Genomic DNA, 19882 nt, shown 5'->3' with positions numbered 1-19882 from the left:
CTCCCAGTGGCTGCGGTTTGCCGGAACAGGGAACCGCGGCCACAGGGAATTGAGGCGCTCCATGCCTGCAGACGCTCCAGGTAAACAAAACGACAATGTATTAGATATTTAATTCAATGATTTCATAGAGTTTAAAATCATCAAATTTTGGTGTAGACCCATTTATAAGCCGATGCTCGCTCTTTGATGTGTCGCTTTTTTACCAAAAATATTTGGCTTATGAACGAGTATATATAGTAATTTAACTGTAATGTTCAGGAATGACCTACAAATACAATTTTGATTTTGGAAAGGGAGTTTTTGTTGTTGTTTAATCATTTGCTGCCATTAAAACCTGCCATAATATGGTCAAAATTAATTAAAAAGGCACTAGGGTTTTCTTTTAAACAAACCCACTAGGTCCGTTAGAATTCTCTCATACATTACAATGAAACCCCAGCTAGAAAAGAAAGAAACAGGTAGGGAGAAAGAGAGAGAAAGGAAAAGATGGAGATGAGAGGACAAAACCAATCAGATTTGGTGTTACCAACCAGCGGAAATTTAAAAATAAATAAATCACCGAGTGAAATCGTACATTTACTCGGAGAGAGCATCCTTTGACATTGCCTTCTAGGTGATCCCTGAGCTCCTCCAGCTTTCGATGGAGCTACATATAAACATCAGAAAATGATTTGAAAAAACAAGCTGTTCTCTTTTCACTTTTTTTCTTTTTTCTTTCTTTCTTTTTATCTTTTTAAAAAAAATAAGATCATAGCATAACACATTTCTCACTGCCTTTGGCAAAACATTTGAAAACGTCAAAGTTCTTTGCACAACAGAAATATACATGCTCAGTAAACTCTGAAGTTGGAAACCAGCTATTTTTCTTGATTAACAATGCTCTTTTTTTAGTATGGGAAAAATAAATACAAGTAAATGGACACATCATTCTAAAGATATTTGCTTTCAGCAACATTGTTTACATGTTTTATTTTTGGCAAGATAGTCTGTCGAAAATTGTCTAATCATAGAAAACTTCTTTGGGGTGAATTTTCAAACTTGGGGATCTCAGGTACAGTGTCCAATTCTATATTTAGATGTTCATATTGGACTCTTGCGCCTAAATTAGCATTTTAAGTGGCTAAGTTCCAATTTGAGCAGTCAGATACAAACTGGAACTCTAAATTAGGTGTTCACATTTGAAAATTGAGCCCCATGGTTTTTTTTTTTTTAAACTGACATTTGAGCAACACTCATTAAAATAAAATGGAGTCCCAACCCTAAAAGGCTTTCTTTTACTTAAATGATACATACATACACGTTACACATATGTATATGTATTAAGCATATAGTTATAATGCAGGGTTCCACTCAAAAGCAGAAATCAGAGGTAGTTATATACATATGCAATACCCACAACACAGTAGAAACTGTGTTGCTATCATTTTTTCCCTTCTGTGAATTCATATTGTGTTGCATTGTCTACAACTGAAACAACAGCGCATCATTAATGTAGTGTTTCCCTCATTTGCACTGTAACTGTAACCTCCTCCCAAAACTAAAGAAAAAACACTAAAACCTCACAGAGATTGACAATGAGGAATGCTACAGATGCCTCTAGGTATCACTGGTGTTAACAAACAGAAACTGGTTTCTTTTTCTACACTGAAATAAATTTAAATGGTGTCGTTACCGGAAATAGTTGCATAATTAAACCTTCCCTTCCCCCTCTTTATGCTCAGTGAAATAACATTTTCACAATGAGCAGCTGTATAGCAGTGTTAGAGAACAGAGAGGATGGCTTGTCCTGGAACAAAGGCAACACACAGACATATAAAAATAAAATAAAAACCAAAAACCAAAAAGGCCAGAGAGGCGAGGAGAGTGCAGAAGGAAAAAAAAACGTGCTTCATAAAGTGCTGAAAAGGAAATAAAGTGGAAAAAAGTGAAATATTAAAATGATTTTAAAAAAGCTATTGTTGGAGCTGAATCTTAACAGGGTAGCCTATAGTATGTGCCTTCAGCATTTTGGTAAATTTGGATTATTTAGATATGTCTTTTAAATACAAGAGCATTAGCAAGAATGTACAATTAAAGAAAGTTTAATGTGACACACTGTACAAGAGCGGGCACTGATTTAGATGCTCTTTATATTTACAAAGGTAGAGAAATGGCCTAATACTATTAGCTAAATGGTGGCTCCATTCGTATTCGGAACAGATGGATGGATCTCTCTCTCTCTCGCACACCTTTCTGATTTTCAAGCATATAAATACTAAATAAATTAATCAATTCTCATAACAATGAGCTTTTCTGGAATTAATTTCAAACAGTGAGAGCACTAAAACAACAATTTAATTACTCTTTAAAGGGGGAAACTGTATTCTGAAAATGAGTAAGTCTTTTTTATACATAACAGGCACTTTACACTCACTGAATGACACCAATCAGAGAAGCCGTATAATAATGACCCCAAATTATAGGCACCTTAAGGAGGCTGTTGTTATCTCCTAGTTGGGGTGACATTCAAAGCTAACTACCTGGCAGCTTGCTTTCAGATGGTTCTTCTATGTGTAGCACAGAAACAAACAAAATGTGACCCACAGTGATAAAAATACTGAAATAAAAACAATGGGATGGTGAGAAATGGGAAAGCCCCCTCACTCCCTCCCCTCCCCTCCAAAAGGAAAAGTGAAGGCTATAGAAGGAAACTTGCAAAATAAATGTTAGAAACATATTTACTTTGAGGGATCCAACTCTACTAGCAACTCCTTTGCTTTCATCCGGCCGTCTAATTTGCTACAATGGGGGAAAATGGGTAAAAAGACAGAAGAATAAAGAAAAAGTGAACTTAAAAAAATTTCCACACAATCAATTAGCAGTACATGCAAGACATTAATTTGACTCTCTGAGACATCTCTAGAGGACAAGGACACAGACTCTAGTTTCTGGAATAAGTGATGCTTTATCAAGTCATCGTAAACTTGTTTTTGTTGAGATTTTTTTTTTTATATTACCAATTTTGCACCAAAACTTTGCATGCTGAAATCACGATCTTCTTCTTCTTCTCCGAGGATAAATATTACTTAGTATTTTGTGATTGTCTGGATTTGGTTCATAGAGAAAGTAAGGTCCTTAAACACTGATAGAAAAAAATCCTGTATTTTTCACTCCAGTTAATGTTTTAACTTTGTGGTATAAACTGAAGTTAGAAGGTGTCAACCATATGATTAGAAACACAGATGTACTGTAAATGGAACTATCAATCCTGACAAGTATCATTGCTGATACCTGACAGAATAAAATACAAGCTGCCCATGACTCAGGCATAGAAGTTTTAGCCACTGCCATTAAGATTCCCAATTAAACAATTGTGCTGCCCAACCAGAAAATTTTAATGCCAGACCAACATTAGATTTACTGTAGTACATATATTTTAACTCCATTCCCAACACCTCCTTCTGCCTTGATCTTTTTCCTTAATTATAGCAATCCTTTTCTAGATTATGTAGAGGATGGAAAAAAACAAATGAAGTTGCTGCTCCAACCTTTCACATTGCTATTAACATGTAAACACAATTTTCAAATGCCAGATGAACTATGTCCTGAAAAAATCCATTTACAGTAAAAGTTTCATCCAGAACTGTTGAATCAACTAAAGAACTCTTTCTTTCTGAACTGAAATTAAAACTAAGCTAAATCATTTGAGGAGAGGCGAGAGGGAAGAGGAGAGAGAGTTGGATAGCACAGGGGATACAGAGTTTTTCACCTCTTAGTGGCTGATCTGAATCTAGCCTGGGTTGGCAGTTGTTGCCGCTTGATGGCTATTCCATGTAAAATAAATTGTATCTACTACAAACTGGACTGAGACACACCACAAATGGCATTAACTGGCATCCCTTTTAGTAATCTCAGAAGAGAAGCCAAAAACTGAATACACCATGGAAACTCAATTTCCTGCTCTGTGTTTGAGGTGATATTTCCAGGTCAGGGCTAAGGCACAATGGCAGGAATGCTGATGATGTGTGAACATGGGGGCTGGTCTACACTGAAAAGTTACACTGGCATAGCTACATCTCTCAGAGGTGTGAAGAATCCAAACCCGAGGGACATAGGGCATGGCTACACTTGCAGATGTAGAGCGCAGTAGGGAAAGTGCTGCAATCTGTCCACACTGACAGCTACAAGTACACTGGCGTGGCCACATTAGCAGCTCTTGCAATGGCCACAGAAAACAGTGCATTGTGGTAGCTATCCCAGCATGCAAGTGGCTGCAATGTGCTTTTCAAATGGAGGTGGGGTGGAGTGTGACAGGGAGTGTGTTGTGTGTATGTGGGGGGAGAGAGAGTGGGTTTTGGGGGTGGGTGGGCTGAGAGCACATCAGCATGCTGTCTTGTAAGTTCAGACAGCAGCAGACCCCCCCCACCCCTCGCCTCTCTCTCTCTCTCTCTCTCTCTCTCACACACAGCATTCCACTGTAATGGTTGCTTTGTCTCGGAGCAGATAAGCCTGCCGGCTGTCAGAAACGGAGCTTTCAAAGGGCATATCAGCATTCCTACAGCGAATTCAAAACAATGAGAAGAGTGGCCACTTGACTGAAGGGGATTATGGGACATTTCCAGAGGTTGATCAGAGTGCAGTAATGCGACACCTCGTTCACACTGACACCCAGGCATTTCAGCCAAGGTGCAACAAGCGTTAATCTTCTTGCCAAGGTGCAGTATTAGGAGCGCTCTAGCCATAGAGTCAGAGCGCTCTACATGCCTTGCCAGTGTGGATGGGTAGTGAGCTAGGGCGCCCGGGGCTGCTTTAATGCGCTCTAACTCGCAAGTGTAGCCAAGCGCAGATTTAACCTGACCTAACTTCGGTTTAGATAACACTAGGATGATGGAAGAATTCTTCTATTGACCTAGCTACTGCCCCTCAGGGAGGTGGATTACCTACAGCGATGGCAGAACCCTTCCTGTTGCTATAGTAAGTGTCTACTCAGTGATACTCAATTAGATCTACCTGCAGGCTGATTTGAGAATTTTAACAAGAGGCGGGCCATTTGCACAGAAGGCTGACAAAAAACAAACAAACACCTCATCTGCCAGTAAACAAAGACCTTGATTGCAACATAAATATTAGTGTTTCTATCTTTTAACAAAGATTATAAATCAAAATTGTTACCCGTATTTGTGGCAATCTCTAATGGGAGAGGTGACAGCAATGATCTCTGGCAAGGTTTGTGAAGAGTGGTTTGTAGGAGGTCAGGGCAGGGTGCATGCCCTGGTGAAGATGCTCATTTGTCAGGTGATTGCGGTGCTGGTTTTTTATAATGTTCATGGTGGAAAACCTAGATTTTCAGAGGTATGTTGATCCAAACATTTTTAAAAGATAGACGGTTAGATTCTGGTTATTCTGAAACTGATCAGCATATTGAGTCCAGGAACCACAAAGTCCCATTTCTCTGAATTTTGCCTTCAAGACATCTGAGCTCTGGAGCCTTACAATTTCTAATTGAAACACACCTTCATAAATTGAATCAAGAATGTTCTTTGCTTCAGAAGGGCAAGGTCTATCAGCATAGACAACAAACAGATTACAAATAAATAAAAGCAAATCCTTTGGAATTTTAATATTCTTAAATTGCATTTTAAAATTTTCTATCAGATTGTTTAGGAATTCTTGCATCATTGTCAACAAGGTTTCCTCTGTAGCAACAACACATAATGTGGAAAGTGCAACACTTTTCCTGTTAAGTCTGTCTGAAAGATTTCAAGATTCTTCTGAAAGGCACACATTTTTTCAAACAGATTCCCTACACTCCTTGCACTGCCTTGGAGCTGCATGTTGAGGGGATTCAAGTGACCAGTAATATCGCACAGAAAAGCTACCTGTGACAAAAGGGGACATCATTAATATTGTTGGTATTGTGGTTTGAAATAAATTATATTATTTCTCTTTGAAGCGCACAAAACCTTTCTAACACACACACCCTAATTAACCAGTGAACATCATTATGCTGCAACATGTCACTGCATTTGGCTGAAACGTCTTGAAAGAAAGCTTTAAAAAGACAACGTTGCAAGCTAGAAGTTGAGCGTATGTAGTTCACTAATCTCATCACAATATCCATTATTTTTTCCAGGTCCCCAGACAACTTACCACACAGTGTCCTAGTGAATGATCCGGTGAAGTGTATTTAATGAAAGGTGTATCACTGCCAAACACAAAGCGATGCCCTTCTCTTTCCCTGTCATGGAGGGACTTCTGTCTGTAACAAGCAAGTTTACTTTCTGCAGATCTAAACCCTTTTTTTCAAAAAAACCTTTTGCCTTTGCAAAAATGATCACTCCTGTGGTGTAGGTTTCTAATGGTATTAAGCACAAAAATTCTTCCTTGAAAATTTCACCATTATAAAATCTAACGAACAGTGATATCTGGGCAATGTCACTTAAATCACTTCATTTGTCCACTGCAAGAGACATTTGGCATTTTTAAATTGGAAAGCAGTGCTGACAGACAATCCTTGTAAATTACCTCCAATTTTCACACTGCCATGGAATCAGACAGGGGAATTGGCTTTACACGGTTTACAATGTCATGTTCGTTTTTATTTCCAGAAAAAAGCTCCTCCAGCATGTCCAATGTGCACTTCTTCAGAAGCTTAGCATCCAGGAAAGGTTTTTTCTTTTTAGCTAGTACCCATATTATTCGAAGAGAAGCAGCTGTTGCTTTTTCCTGTATAGCTGCTGATGTTGTGAGAATGACACTTGAAGTGTGATACGAAGACTTCAGATTTTCAATTTTGTCACATCTTGCAACACTGCCAGGAGGATAGGCGGCGTTGAAGTTACTGTGATTTGATTCAAAGTGACGCCTCATGTTGATGACCTCACAGAAGATACAGTGGTTTGGCATATTAAACACAAAGATTTTGCATTTAAACGAGGTGGCATATTAAAAATAAAATCCTCTGTCCAGCTTGGGTTAAAAGTTCAGTTTTTGCTGTTGACTTTGTGATATTTACTCCCACTCATATTCATTTTTTGCTCCATTTCCATCACTAATGAAAAAATGGGTGCTGTCCTAGCTCAATCAGAGATGATGCTATCACGAGAACTTAGATCCAGTAAGTTACTTACTAAGGAAGTAAAAAGAACAGGAGGACTTGTGGCACCTTAGAGACTAACAAATTTATTAGAGCATAAGCTTTCGTAGGCTACAGCCCACTTCATTGTATGCTCTAATAAATTTGTTAGTCTCTAAGGTGCCACATGAACTCCTGTTCTTTTTGCGGATACAGACTAACACGGCTGCTACTCTGAAACCAAAGGAAGTAAAGTGACTGAAGAAAAAACTGCAAAGCCCTTTAAAATGAAAGGGGTTTGAAGTGAAATCCATCCAGAAACTGAGGCCAGCCTGTAGGTGGGAGGCTGTCTGTGAAATGCTGGATCCGCCCTATAAGGGTACACTGAGAAACTGTAATAAGGCAATAGATAGCTCAGTTGAAAAAGATATTTTATCCAATATAGAAGTGTAAAGCCTGAGGTTGCCGCTATATGTTTATATGTTTATTTTCTATGTAACTTGTATATGTTTGCTCTCCCTTACTATTTAATCTTTGAATCTGTGTTTTTTCTATTTGTAGCTGGGTGGTCACCTGCTCTTGCCCTGAAGGGCTTAAAACAGCCCAGGGGAAGGCTGTGGCTCACGCAAGCAGCCCAGGCTGATTGGGAAAAAAGGCCCAGCTGGGGCCAAGCCCCAATCAGGGCCCAGCTGGCCCTTATAAGCGGGCAGTGGGCCAGGAGCATAGAGACACTCTCTCTAGCCTTTTGAGAGGAAGGGACCTGGCTGCTGCGAGCTGAGTAGGGTACATAGACTGGAGCAGGGCTTGGGGAAGGCCAGAGGAGCTGGGGAGCTCCAGCCTGGAAACCCCCCCAGGCTGCAGGCCTAGTCAAATAGGTACAAGGGTAGGCGAAATAGGTACAAGGGTAGGCGGAGGCAGCAGGTCCAAACCCCCTTGCCTGTGATGAGTGGCTTGTACACTGCAGTCAGCCCCAGTGAACGGGGGCTAGGTGGTGACTGACAGTAGCCATATACTGAGGCGAGGTGGGGATAGGGGGTTGGGGGGTTCCTTGAGGAGGGGAGACCCAGAGACTGTGGGGATACTGCCAGGGGGCAAGACCCAAGGGAAAGGGGGGTTCAAGAGGGACACGGGGGGGCCAGCGACAGGCGAGACACTGGCCGACAGAGGGTGCTCCAGAGGCTGGAGAGCTAATTCCCTGGACGACCAGCAGGAGGCGCTGCCGGGTGAGTCTCGTGTCGATACACTATTAAATAAACCTTTTGTTTATTTTTACTCCAAGCAGGTCTCTGCAGTGCTACTATATGGAGAGTGGGCGCCAAATGCAGCTGATAAGTAGTGGGGCGGTTTCACGCTGTCAGGGGCAATGAACCAAAGGGGAAAAGTCCAAGTGTCTGGTAGTTAAGATCTCAGGAAGTAGATTTAGGGAAACTTGGATCTGGAAGGACTGTTGGAATTACTCTGCAAGGAATGGGCTGGTGAAAGCTAGAATGAGACCTTCTGCTTGTGGGCAGGCTATTGATATCAGGGATTTGAACCAAAGATGTACAGCATTAAGTCACCACAAGGTTACATGCAGGTAGCGACAGAATCCAGTGGATGAGCTCCATAATGTCACAGTAAGTTGATTTAGGTTGACTTAACTTTGTAACATAGACCAGTCCTGGTTTACTGTATGTCATAAACTTGCTTCTAATCATATGCCTGTGACTACAGCTCTTAGTTTTAAGGGGCCCAGACCTTAACATGTGCACTGGGATATGCACAGGCATCCCCAAACTAGTGCCCTGTTCCAAGGCCTCTTACAAAATACCGGCTAATTCACAAACAGTTCATCCACCCAAAGAAAGCTCTTTGCAATAGTGAATGCATAAAGATTTTAGCCATTTTTCATGGCTAGCGCAGGCAGTCTTAGAGAATAAGAGCATGGTAATCAAGAAGCAAGTGTATACTGCACATCAACTGAGCTGTTTTTAGGGCACATGAGAGAAAGGTGATCCTGTAATACTTGACTTCCATAGGCTTTGGATGAGCTGCTCAGAAAGTATTTGTCAAAGTTCCACTGTATAGGACAAACTGAAACTGGGCTAAGGACTGAGCACTAAAAATGGGTCAGAAACAGTCAGGCTTTTGAAGCTGGCAAGAAGTTGTTTTAGTTAGCGGAGTAATTGCATAATGCCTGTTAATACATTCATCTTGGGGGATTCTGACTGCCAACATCTAGACAATATAAGGAAAATTATTCAAGTAAGCTCTCATCTCCTGCATCCTTGCTTGACTGAGAAACAACAGCAAATACCTGTAGAGGAGATGAAATGCACAGACACTGAGAATATAGTTTGTACTCACAAACCTCTTTGAAAAATGCCTAATACCAATAAATACTTTTTTAGTATATTTAGTGATTAGTATATTACGGCAAATCCATTCCTTTTTAATTAAAAGCTAAAAATATTACATTAATTGTTATAACTTTTCCATTGACCTATAATAAAAGCAAACTTGTTCCTGAAAAAGCTTTTATTTATACAAGATATAGACCACATAAACACCAATTAGGTGGTGTTTCCTAAATAAACTGTAAGGGTTTTCAAGTAAAAGGGGTTGAAAATTCCTGTAACAAACGTATACACACATACCCATGATGGTGTGGCATAGCATAAAGGTTTTATTGTCATGAGTTTGGAATTGCTGTATTACAAGTGGCTTACAATTTACAAGTTTTGTAAATTAACCCAACTAAGTGCCAATACACCACTATCACATCATCATATATTTTCTTCTTTATGCCATCTATGTTTTTAAACTGTTTTAGAGCTGTTTTATTTTAAAAGTTGGTAATATTTTTCTTATCACTTTGCCTGTGGCCTCAGGCTTTACTAGTAACATGAGTCCAACACTATAATAGGTCGTCTTGGGGAAAAAAGGAATAACTAATATATTTTTTTCCACTGAATGCATCTGATGAAGTGAGCTGTAGCTCACAAAAGCTTATGCTCAAATAAATTTGTTAGTCTCTAAGGTGCCACAAGTACTCCTTTTCTTTTTGCGAATACAGATTAACATGGCTGCTACTCTGAAACCTAATATATCTTAGTAACTTCTAAAAACTTACCTATAACAGACTCTTTAAAAATAATCAGTATTGTAATTTTAAGGTGTGCTATTTTACAACCTACCAGGACTAGAAACAAGTGCTGTATATTTCATAGGAAAGGGGGAGGCGTGTAACAATAAAAATCAAACATTTCTTCGTTTCATGATAGTCCATGAAATATGGGGTCTTAAACTTTTCATTAGTCCATACCTGAATATTTTTCATCATATACTCAAACCACTGTAAAGTTTAGGGAAATGGAGTTTGAAAGACTAATTTTTGTAGTAAAATTTTAAGTTTTTTTTTAAAAGGTGCCTATGTGAAGAAGTTTGGAAAAAAAAGTTATTGTGGAGGCAGAGTAGTATGCAGACTGCAGGTGAGGCAATTAAAGGTACAAGATAATGTAATTGATCACACAGCTCAGCAATTTATCATGTGAATATTACCACCAGATATATCCCGTTAATATGTAAAACAGAAAACAAAATATAAATATGTCCCTATAAATCAGATTATGTAAACGCATTGGTAGTTTACACCTGTTGTGCAGTAAACTGTTTTCTTACATCTATCTATTGACTTCCATAGATCAATTAAGCTTAACTGTCACTCAAGTTCATTAAAGTGCAAAGCGCTAATTAGACCAGGGAAAAGTTAACTCACATGGCTGACAGCTTTCTATACTAATCCTTCATTTACATTTTCAAAGCCTGTTCCTCTGCTGCTGTTAGTAATATTTAGTTTGCTCATTTTTAAAAAATATTGTTTTCACCTTTTAATAACTTTTGCAGGTGCTTTCTGAAAGTTTTGTTAATTCAAAACTGTTTTTCATTTTAGAAGTTCAAAATTGGCAGTTACAGTATGTAGTCAAAAAGGTTAAGAAATAAATGAGTTATAAAAATAAAAAAAGTCACACACTATGTCACTGTTGCTAACAATTTAAGGGCCTAATTTTTGTTTGCACCAGGCCTTAGTGGAAATGAAAATCAGGCCCTCATTGTACACAGTGTAGTAAATCGGACCTATTTGTTTTATGCAGAAATCTGAAGAAGATATAAACAATAAGTAGCAGAACTAGAGGAGTATTTTTGAAAACATGACATGAAACCTGATCAGGTCTACTGAAATGAAATGAAGCAGTCCCATTGACTTCAAGGAATATTGGAGTTGGCCCAAACTTTACTGTCGAACAGGAAGATACTGTACAATTCGAGCAGTTTTATGGCATAGTCCCATCTTGTGGACACTGCATGTATGCAGCAGGAAGAGCAGAAGGAGGATAAAACAGGTTAGAGACACATGGACAATTTACAGGTCAAGATTTTCAAATATGCCTAGAGTATTTGGATATCTACTTACCATTATAATTAAGTCTGCAAGTTTGTCACGGAGGTCATGGAAGTCACGGATTCCGTGACTTTTTGGGATCTCCATGACTTCTATAGTGGCTGGTGTGGCTGGCTGAGTAGCTCAGGCAGACCCCGGGCTAGCCACACCAGCTGTTGCTGGGGCAATCTCAGGCCAACACGCCATCCTCCACCACCAGCAGCGGGAATTTGGGTGTGGGAGAGAGCTCAGGGCTAGGGGTTGGGATGCAGGAGGGAGTGAGGGCTCTGGGCAGCGCTTACTTTAGGGGACTCCCTGGAAGCAGCAACATTCCTAGGCAGAGGTGCAGCCAGGCACTGTCACCGCCTGCAGACACCGTCCCCACAGCTCCCATTGGCTACGGTTCCTGGCCAATGGGAACTGAGGAGCCGGTGCTTGGAGTGGAGGCAGCGTTTAGAGCTGTCTGGCTGCCCCTCTGCTTAGAAGCTGAGGGAGGGAGATGTTGCTGCTTCCGGGGAGGCATGGAGCCAGGTAGGGAGCTTGCCAGCCCCACCAACCACCCCCCAGCACCAGCACCAGCCCTGGGCTACATGCCACCACTGCTGCCTGCCCGCCCCACCCCCCCGCTCCAGCACCTGCAGTGCCCCCGGCTGCTCCCCCGAGCACCTGTGGCATCCCTGCCCCTCCCCGCCTCAAGATTTAGTCAGGGGTACATTATACAGGTCATAGGCTGTGAATTTTTGTTTACTGCCCGTGACCTATCCATGACTTTTACTAAAAATACCAAGATTAAAATATAGTCTTAATTATAATTAAAAGGAATTGAGCATCCAAATCCCTTAAGTAGCTCTGAAAATCTGAGTTTAGAGATTGAGTGAGAGACTGAATTTGGTTTCATCCATTATGTTGTTGATAGTAATAGTTAAATTAACATATTATACTGAAACCTCAGATCCCTGCTTCTTTGAAAATACAATTTGGTAATGAGACAGTAGTTCGGTGAGGATATTTGAGAAAGCTGGAAAGCCATAATATACCATTACTCGAGTCTTTCAACTTGAATGCAACCAATTTGTATGCAGTATATAAGATGCAGATAGTCTCATCAAAGGAGTCCATCAGTGGACTACATGAAGCAGATGATGAACTGAAACGAACAACATTAGTGTAATGCATGGTACTCCCTACCATTTTACTCCATCTATAAATATAATACCTGAATGGTGGAAATTCAAATTGAGTATACAAATGGCTAATGAATCCATTGACTTATATGTAAATACATTAAGGGAATTAGCTAAGTCTTGTGATTTTGGATAACTGAATCAGACATGATTTGAGATCAACTTGTGGAGAACCAAGCTCACTAAACAATGCATGACAGAATTTTGTAAACAGAATGGCTTAACTCTCAAAAGAGCAGTTACAATGACATGATTGTATTAGTTAGCATGGGCGGATCTAGATTTATTTCCATTGTGCGTGCAGAAATGAGCATTTACACAGTTGTCTCACCTACAACTAACAGTCATTTCAATCAAAAAGATGATGTTTTAGCATAAGAACAAAATAAGAATTCTACCACTGCACATGACAATAGTACCTTTTATCACAAACAAAATGTAATGAAAAATCTCAGACATAATTAAGGAAAGTTTTTCCCACAGTGAGTTAGGTCTAAATGAAAGAGGAAGCTATAAAGTGAAAAGGGGAAAAAATAGAAAAAGTATAAGAAAATACAGAAGGAATATAAATTTAAAAAACCCAACCCAACATTGTTGTCTTGACAGCCACTAATGACTTGGACATTAAAAAAAACAAGGAACTTACACCTTTGATTCTCCCCATCCTTAAAGATTTCTTGTTTCTTAATGTTTAAAAATTTTGTGACACATTACTATTTATAATATATATTGCAATAGCACCTGGGAGCGTCTATTAGGGACTGAAGCCCCATTGTGGCAGGCATTGTATGCATAGCAAAAAGAAAATCCATGCACCAAAGAGTTTAAAATCTCAAAAATCATCTATTCCTGCTGCTGTTCTTAAATACCCATTTCCTACATGAGTTTGCTAAGTAGAAATAAAAGGAGAAAAAATAACTATTAATTTATCTGTTCTGCAAAGTTAATTCCTGTACCCACATGAGCTTAATGTATTGCCATTCAAAATTCAGGTTTTGATATTTTTTATAAAATTTTTGGCTAAAGATGTCAAAAAATTGTGAAAAACAAAAAAAATTGAAATACACAAGTTTTTCACAAAAATGTCATTAAAAAAGGCTATTAACCTAGAAAAAATGAGCTGGGTTCAGATCTTGAGCCTTCCTTCTGGGAAACTCAGTTGCCCTTTATTAGGAAAGAAAGGGTTCTAAATTTGGGTCTCCTGGGTGGCACAATTTTTAATAGACTGAGAACTGTTAGTGTCACAATTAGTGCCTGAAATAGAGAAATTCTTGTCATAGAATATTGTAATCGGATCAGAAACAGATAAATAAGCCTTTATTTTTTCTTCCAGACAGACTGACTTGTGTACTGCTGAAGTGCACCATATTGAGTAAATGTGATTTCATCTTATTCAAACCAGGGGTTTCAGGAACAACTAATCTGAGGGGATAATCTTCATTTTTGACGTTTAAAAATTAAATAAATATAAATTACATACATTTGGTTTAATACCACCTCACCCCAAACAACCAACACTATAACAAAGTTAACTTCAGACAGTTAAGAGCACATTTTCAAGGTGTATACAAGGTGATTTAGCCATCTCATTTACATTAACATTAATGTAATATGCTAAATACATAATCATGCCCATATTTACCCTGTGGTACCTGTGAATGAGATAATGTCCTCATCGCTGTACATTTTTGGAATTACATCCATATTAATACATGGCTGACATAACAGCATCAGAGTTATCTCATGGTTCATTTGGTTTCGGTCAAGTTTGAAGGAACAAAATGTCGGTGAACTCAAATAGCTATTTTCTTAGAAAATGTCTTCTAGGATCAGTCATATAAAGCTGGTTAGACTGACAGCTGGTGTTCAGAACAGGTCAATTCTCTGTAGCTCTAGCACAGGGGTAGGCAACCTATGGCATGTGTGCCAAAGGCAGCACGTGAGCTGATTTTCAGTGGCACTTCCACTGCCCGCGTCCTGGCCACCGGTCCTGGGGGCTCTGCTGCTAGCCTGGGGTACCAGCTGCTGGCCCCCTGCCAGCTGGGGTTCCATCTGCCAGTCCCACTCAGCCTGCTGCCAGGTCCCGGCCACCAGTCCTGGGGGCTCCATTGCTGGCCTGAGGTACTGGCCACCAGCCCGTCGGGGTTCCATCTGCCAGCCCCGGCCACCTGTCTGGGGGACTCTGCTGCAGGCCTGGGGTCCCAGCCACCCTCTCAGGGCTCTGCAGCTGCCCCCTGCTGAGGCCCACTGGGGCAGTGAGGGGTGCAGACAGGGGCAAGAAGGGGCAAAGCTCAGAACCCCCACATTAAAAATTGTTCCAGCGCCACTGTACTGGGATTTTTAAGTCCTGATTTGCTGCTTACATCACTATCACGCCACGTGGAACAGCGCACTGCATCTGATGCTGAGCTTAGAATGTACATGCAAGAACTGGAATCAGAATTTTCTGACAGATTTCAAGCGATTTGGCACAATGCTTTCTTTTCTAATTAAACCTGAAAAGTTCAATGAAAGCAACTTGGATTTCAGTGGATGGGTGGTGAAGATTTCAAAATGCAGCTCATTCAGTTAAAAAGCTCAGAATTGTGGGCATCAAAGTTTGGAGATCTGCGGAGTGCACTTGAGAGAGAGATCATGGAGATTATTCTGCCCTGCTGGACATCCCTGCCAGTGAAATGTAACTGTTTGAAGAAAATTGCATTTGCAATGCTTTCAGCATTTGGATCCACATATCTGTGTGAACAGGTATTTTCACACATGAAATCTGTCCTCTGTCCCTCTCAGAGTCGGTTAACAACTGATCACTCAGAAGACTGCATGCAGCTTGAAGTATCCAAATACGTGCCAGACATTGGAAAACTCAGTAAGGAAAAGCAAGGGCAAGGATCACACTAAACAGATAAGATCTGCATTTTAATTTAATTGAAGCTTCTTAAACATTTTAAAAACCTTATTTACTTTACATACAACAACAGTTTAGTTATATATTACAGACTTATAGAAAGAGACCCTCTAAAAACGTTAAAATGTATTACTGGCACGCGAAACCTTAAATTAGAGTGAATAAATGAAGACTCGGCACACCACTTCTGAAAGGTTGCCGACCCCTGCTCTATCTAGCACATAACTACAGTGGGGACCTAGTATGGGAGCAGTCTTTAACAGAAAGTGGCAACTCTAAATAAGAATGTCTTTAGATGCAGTCATATCACTTCACACAGATAATGTCAAACAGTCATTGCTTGCCTGCAATACAAAGAGTTGGAGAAATGTTACGCACGTGTTAAGTGAATGAAAAAGTGGTTGGTTTTTGTCACTGAAGTGGGGAAAAACCAGAGGGGGACTAGAAGAGTGGGAAAATTTCTATGTAAGAGCTATATTAAATTGAGTGGAGAACTTTATTTAGAAATCAAACGGTCATTGATAAGTAAGGCAGACTAGAGAACCTTAAACTGTTATGATTCCAGACAACCTAGTAGCCCTTTCCATTACCTTAGTTTTCTGCTTTGCCAGTTAATGAAAGACAGTGCTTACTGTTCATTATGATTTAATAATACAAGTGAGTTCTGGTATGTCATGGACTACAATAGTGTCTCTCAACCTTTTTCGGGTGAATGTACCAGTTTACCAGATTAGGTATTAGTCTTTATCAGTGTCCCTGGTTCCCAATTACCCAGAGTAGCCAAAACCTCCATGGTGGGTGTGGAGTGCACACAGCTGACAAAAGGACTGCAGTGAGGAATCATGGCTGAGTATGTAAGATCATTGTTAAGGTGATGAGGGGATTCTAGGTATCAGACATGAAAACCTAAAGTGTAACGGGAATCACTTCCTAAAACATATATGCACAGACCCATAAAAATAGCAGTATGAAAGACATTACATTGTAGTTTAAATCATCCCTATTCTGGACATTGCTGCTATTTCACAGAATTTTTGTTTGTTTGTTTCCCTTCCCCAATGCTGTCACTTATTATATTTGGCATAATTACAAGATACTGTGGAAGGACGAGACTTCAGATTACTAGCATTTCCTGAGGATATCATAGGCTTCTGATTAATGCTAGCTGGCACAAAGTAGTATATAAGTTGAAAGCCAAAAAAGACCCTTTATGTATTGCTTACTAAAAAGGATAATTCACATTTAAGTAAATAATGCACTCAAGACAGTTTCTGCCTTTTTTTAAATTAAAAACTGTTACAATTACAAATTTTGGCTCCGCATGTCTTGTCAGTAAAGCTATTTTTACAAATGGAATTTGATATGTAGAAAATCAGATTTCATATTGGCAATGAGGTTTTTCAAAACACAAACTATGTTTGTATGGTGAGCTTGAAGTTCTGAGTATTCAGTGACTTACTTCAGGAAGGACAGACGTTAGCTTGCAGTAGGAAGGAAGTGGGGAACAGAGAAAATTAGATCCTTTTATTGTATCTCAGCACAGAGGAACCACACCAGAGGAATAAATGAACCAGTACAGATACAGCAGAACATTTGTTCTCCTCCCTTCTTCCAACCAAAAACTAATGGATAGAAATTTGATAGCAGAATGTAATTTCTCTTATAGCAAAAGAGAGAACATTCAGTGACTTTGTAAATTCCTTCTCAAAACCTGTCAAGGAAGGAGGAGAATGGTATCTCTCAAGATAAATCCTGAAAGCACTGGAAATATTTGGGTGATGCAGTCTGTCTTCTTTAGATGAGCAAAAAGATGTTATGGCTATGCCCCGGTTTAGATGAATCATGGAGTTGACCTTTAGCAGAAAAGTATGGTATGATTCTGAGCCCTAACTTACTGAAGTGGAGAGAGTTCTCAAGCTTGTCTGAGCTACGAAGAACACAACTTTGATAGAAAGGAGTCATACTTCCTAGAAAGGAGTCAGAATTGATTTGAATGATAGTCTGTGAGGGTACTAGGTTGAAGTCTCCAAGTGTTCCATTTTCCGTTATCAGGTGTCTCAGTTGCTCAATGACCATGAAGAAGCTAGAGCTGTCTAGATGTACACTGGGAGGAAGAGGGTTTATATAAAAACTCTGAATTCTGCAACTGCCACTGTTTAAACATTCCAACAAATTATTCTCATAAGCAGGCATTTCCAGGTTCAGCCTTTCTTTTAGTTAGTTCAGGATAGCCAGTATGACTACCATGGATTTGGTTGTTTCTGATGTCACACCAGACCTGAGAATGTTTTCTATATTTTCATATACATATTAAAGTAGACCAATTTTTTCATTACAAAAGGGTAGATTTCACCTTGTCTGAGAAGTACTTTTAATAGGCATGCCACAAGATTGAAGTAAGAATGCCTCTTACACCCTATCAATGGTTAACCTGGCTACAAATGCCAGTCTATCAAGATGGGGCTAGCTTATGATCCAAGAGCCTCATTCATGTGCAATAGGCTCTTGGATCATAAGCTAGCCCCATCTTGATAGACTAGCATTTGTAGCCAGGTTAACCATTGATAGGGTGTAAGAGGCATTCTTTCAATAGACTCCTGTTGCAGTGCCATTCTGATCAGGAGCAAGTTGATAGCTGAAACAGTTTCTTGAAGTCCTTTCACTCTAGTTTTCACTGCAGTGAAGAAAGCACTGCAATGGCCTCAAGTGGAAGTAGACCCAGAAAACTACTGCTATACTTGCCACAGAGCCTAGAATTTGTACATAATCCTACATCCAGACCAGTGATAAGTAAAGCAGTGGCTGTGTTTGATATTGTTGCTTTTCCTCATCTGTCCTGCATCAGGTAGATGCTGCCTGCTACTTTACTGAATTAGTCTTCTAGGTACATGCGCTTCTGCAGTGGAACCAATGAAAAATTAGCTATATATCTCTAGGAACATGCCCACCTGGGAAAAGGCTTACTTTATCTGAATTTCAGTTCTGGCGCTCTCAAACAAAAATCTGCTGCTGTTAGGACAGCCATCACTTTTGAGAATGTTCTGGGTGCTATGCACACCAAATGAGGTATTGTTTCAGTATTGTGAATTAATGGATGTCAGAACTGGGATGTGTATCAATATTAGAGAGACCCAGTGAATACTCTCTCAAGTACACTGCCTGAATAATCAATTTAAATAGCTCCATCTTGAAAGCCAGGACTGAACACAGAACTCTATTTTTGGAAGGCCGTGAAGCAGATGGTGTGTATTCCCTGTCCACTATGATCCTCTGGTAACTGAGATGATGGGTTATTTATAAGATGGTTGAGAGTATCCTGAACCCCTTGATGCTTAAAGAGCTCCAGATTGAACTAAGACTCTGCTGTAGGGTTTGGAAAACAATTCTATCTAGAAAGGATGCTATGTAGTCCAGAACTCAGCAATTCAAGGCTATGTTGACCCATGCAGTGAAGAAATGGAGGCATCCTCTTTTTGTTTGTGAATAAGATAGGTGTGCCTATAGGTAGGTGCTCTGGTCTCTCAAGGCCTTTCTTATCGGATTATTGTCTCAGCCAGGAAGGAGGATATCTAGGCTCTCTAAACTTGCCTTTAGATGACTGGAATAAAGAATGTCTTCTAAGTCATCTAGCCTACATTATTCCTGAATTCCATTTGCCTGCAAAGGACTTATTCTTCAAAAATGAGAACTTCAAAAATTACCGTAAATCCTTAAAAGGGGGTTATTACTGAAGGACTTGTCAATGTTACTTCAGTGAGGTATGGTTAATATGGTGTATTACAGGTTTGGTACCTTTGCAGCCTGACATCTCAAGAACACTGGGCCAAATTAATTCTCGTTTACATCCCTTAATATCACTTTGGCAGTATAAATACCCTTTAAAATGGATGCAAACATCATTTACACCTGCTTTACAACTATTTCACATTGCTAGACCAGTGTACATGAGAATCAGGTGCATTGTGTAGATTGGAGAAGAAAATGAAGGCAACACTGACTGAAGTCATGCAGTTTCCCAGCAGCAGGTGATGTGGAGGATTCTTGTATCACTGATGAGCCAAAACCACAGCCAAATGAACCACATGCTTGTACTGATGACTAAGATTAGATCAGGGTCAGGGTGGCTGCTGTTACATACCATGATTTATAGCTACTGAGGGCTAAGAATATGAAGCACATCAGGAAGGACAGGCCTCTTGTAGAGGGCATGTGGACTTACTATAATTCAGCAGGCAGAGGCAAAATGTGTTTTTTTTGGTGTTTTTTCTAGAAACCATCATTCATGAATAAACAAAAATAATCCAGGAGGACCAAGGGAAGAA

General features: G+C 39.8%; 1 protein-coding gene across 26 annotated transcripts in view; it reads right to left on the bottom strand.

Annotated features, from left to right (window-relative positions):
• Nucleotides 1-19882, bottom strand: part of GPHN (gephyrin) — a 587889-nt gene that overhangs the window by 155233 nt on the left and 412774 nt on the right. For 6 of the 26 annotated variants that reach the window (XM_048851957.2, XM_048851959.2, XM_048851970.2 and 3 more), the window contains one exon: nt 2722-2778. The exons of 16 other annotated variants lie outside the window; for them this stretch is intronic. In XM_048851957.2, coding sequence (XP_048707914.1) covers nt 2722-2778 — 57 coding nt within the window. Of the gene's footprint in view, nt 1-574; nt 647-2721; nt 2779-19882 lie in introns of all 26 variants that reach the window. 4 more of the 26 variants (XM_048851955.2, XM_048851961.2, XM_048851964.2 and 1 more) reach the window with 1 other exon arrangement.

Source organism: Caretta caretta, chromosome 6, assembly GCF_965140235.1.
Source record: "Caretta caretta isolate rCarCar2 chromosome 6, rCarCar1.hap1, whole genome shotgun sequence".
NCBI classification, from domain to species: Eukaryota; Metazoa; Chordata; order Testudines; family Cheloniidae; genus Caretta; species Caretta caretta.
This window is presented reverse-complemented; position numbering and strand designations above follow the sequence as displayed.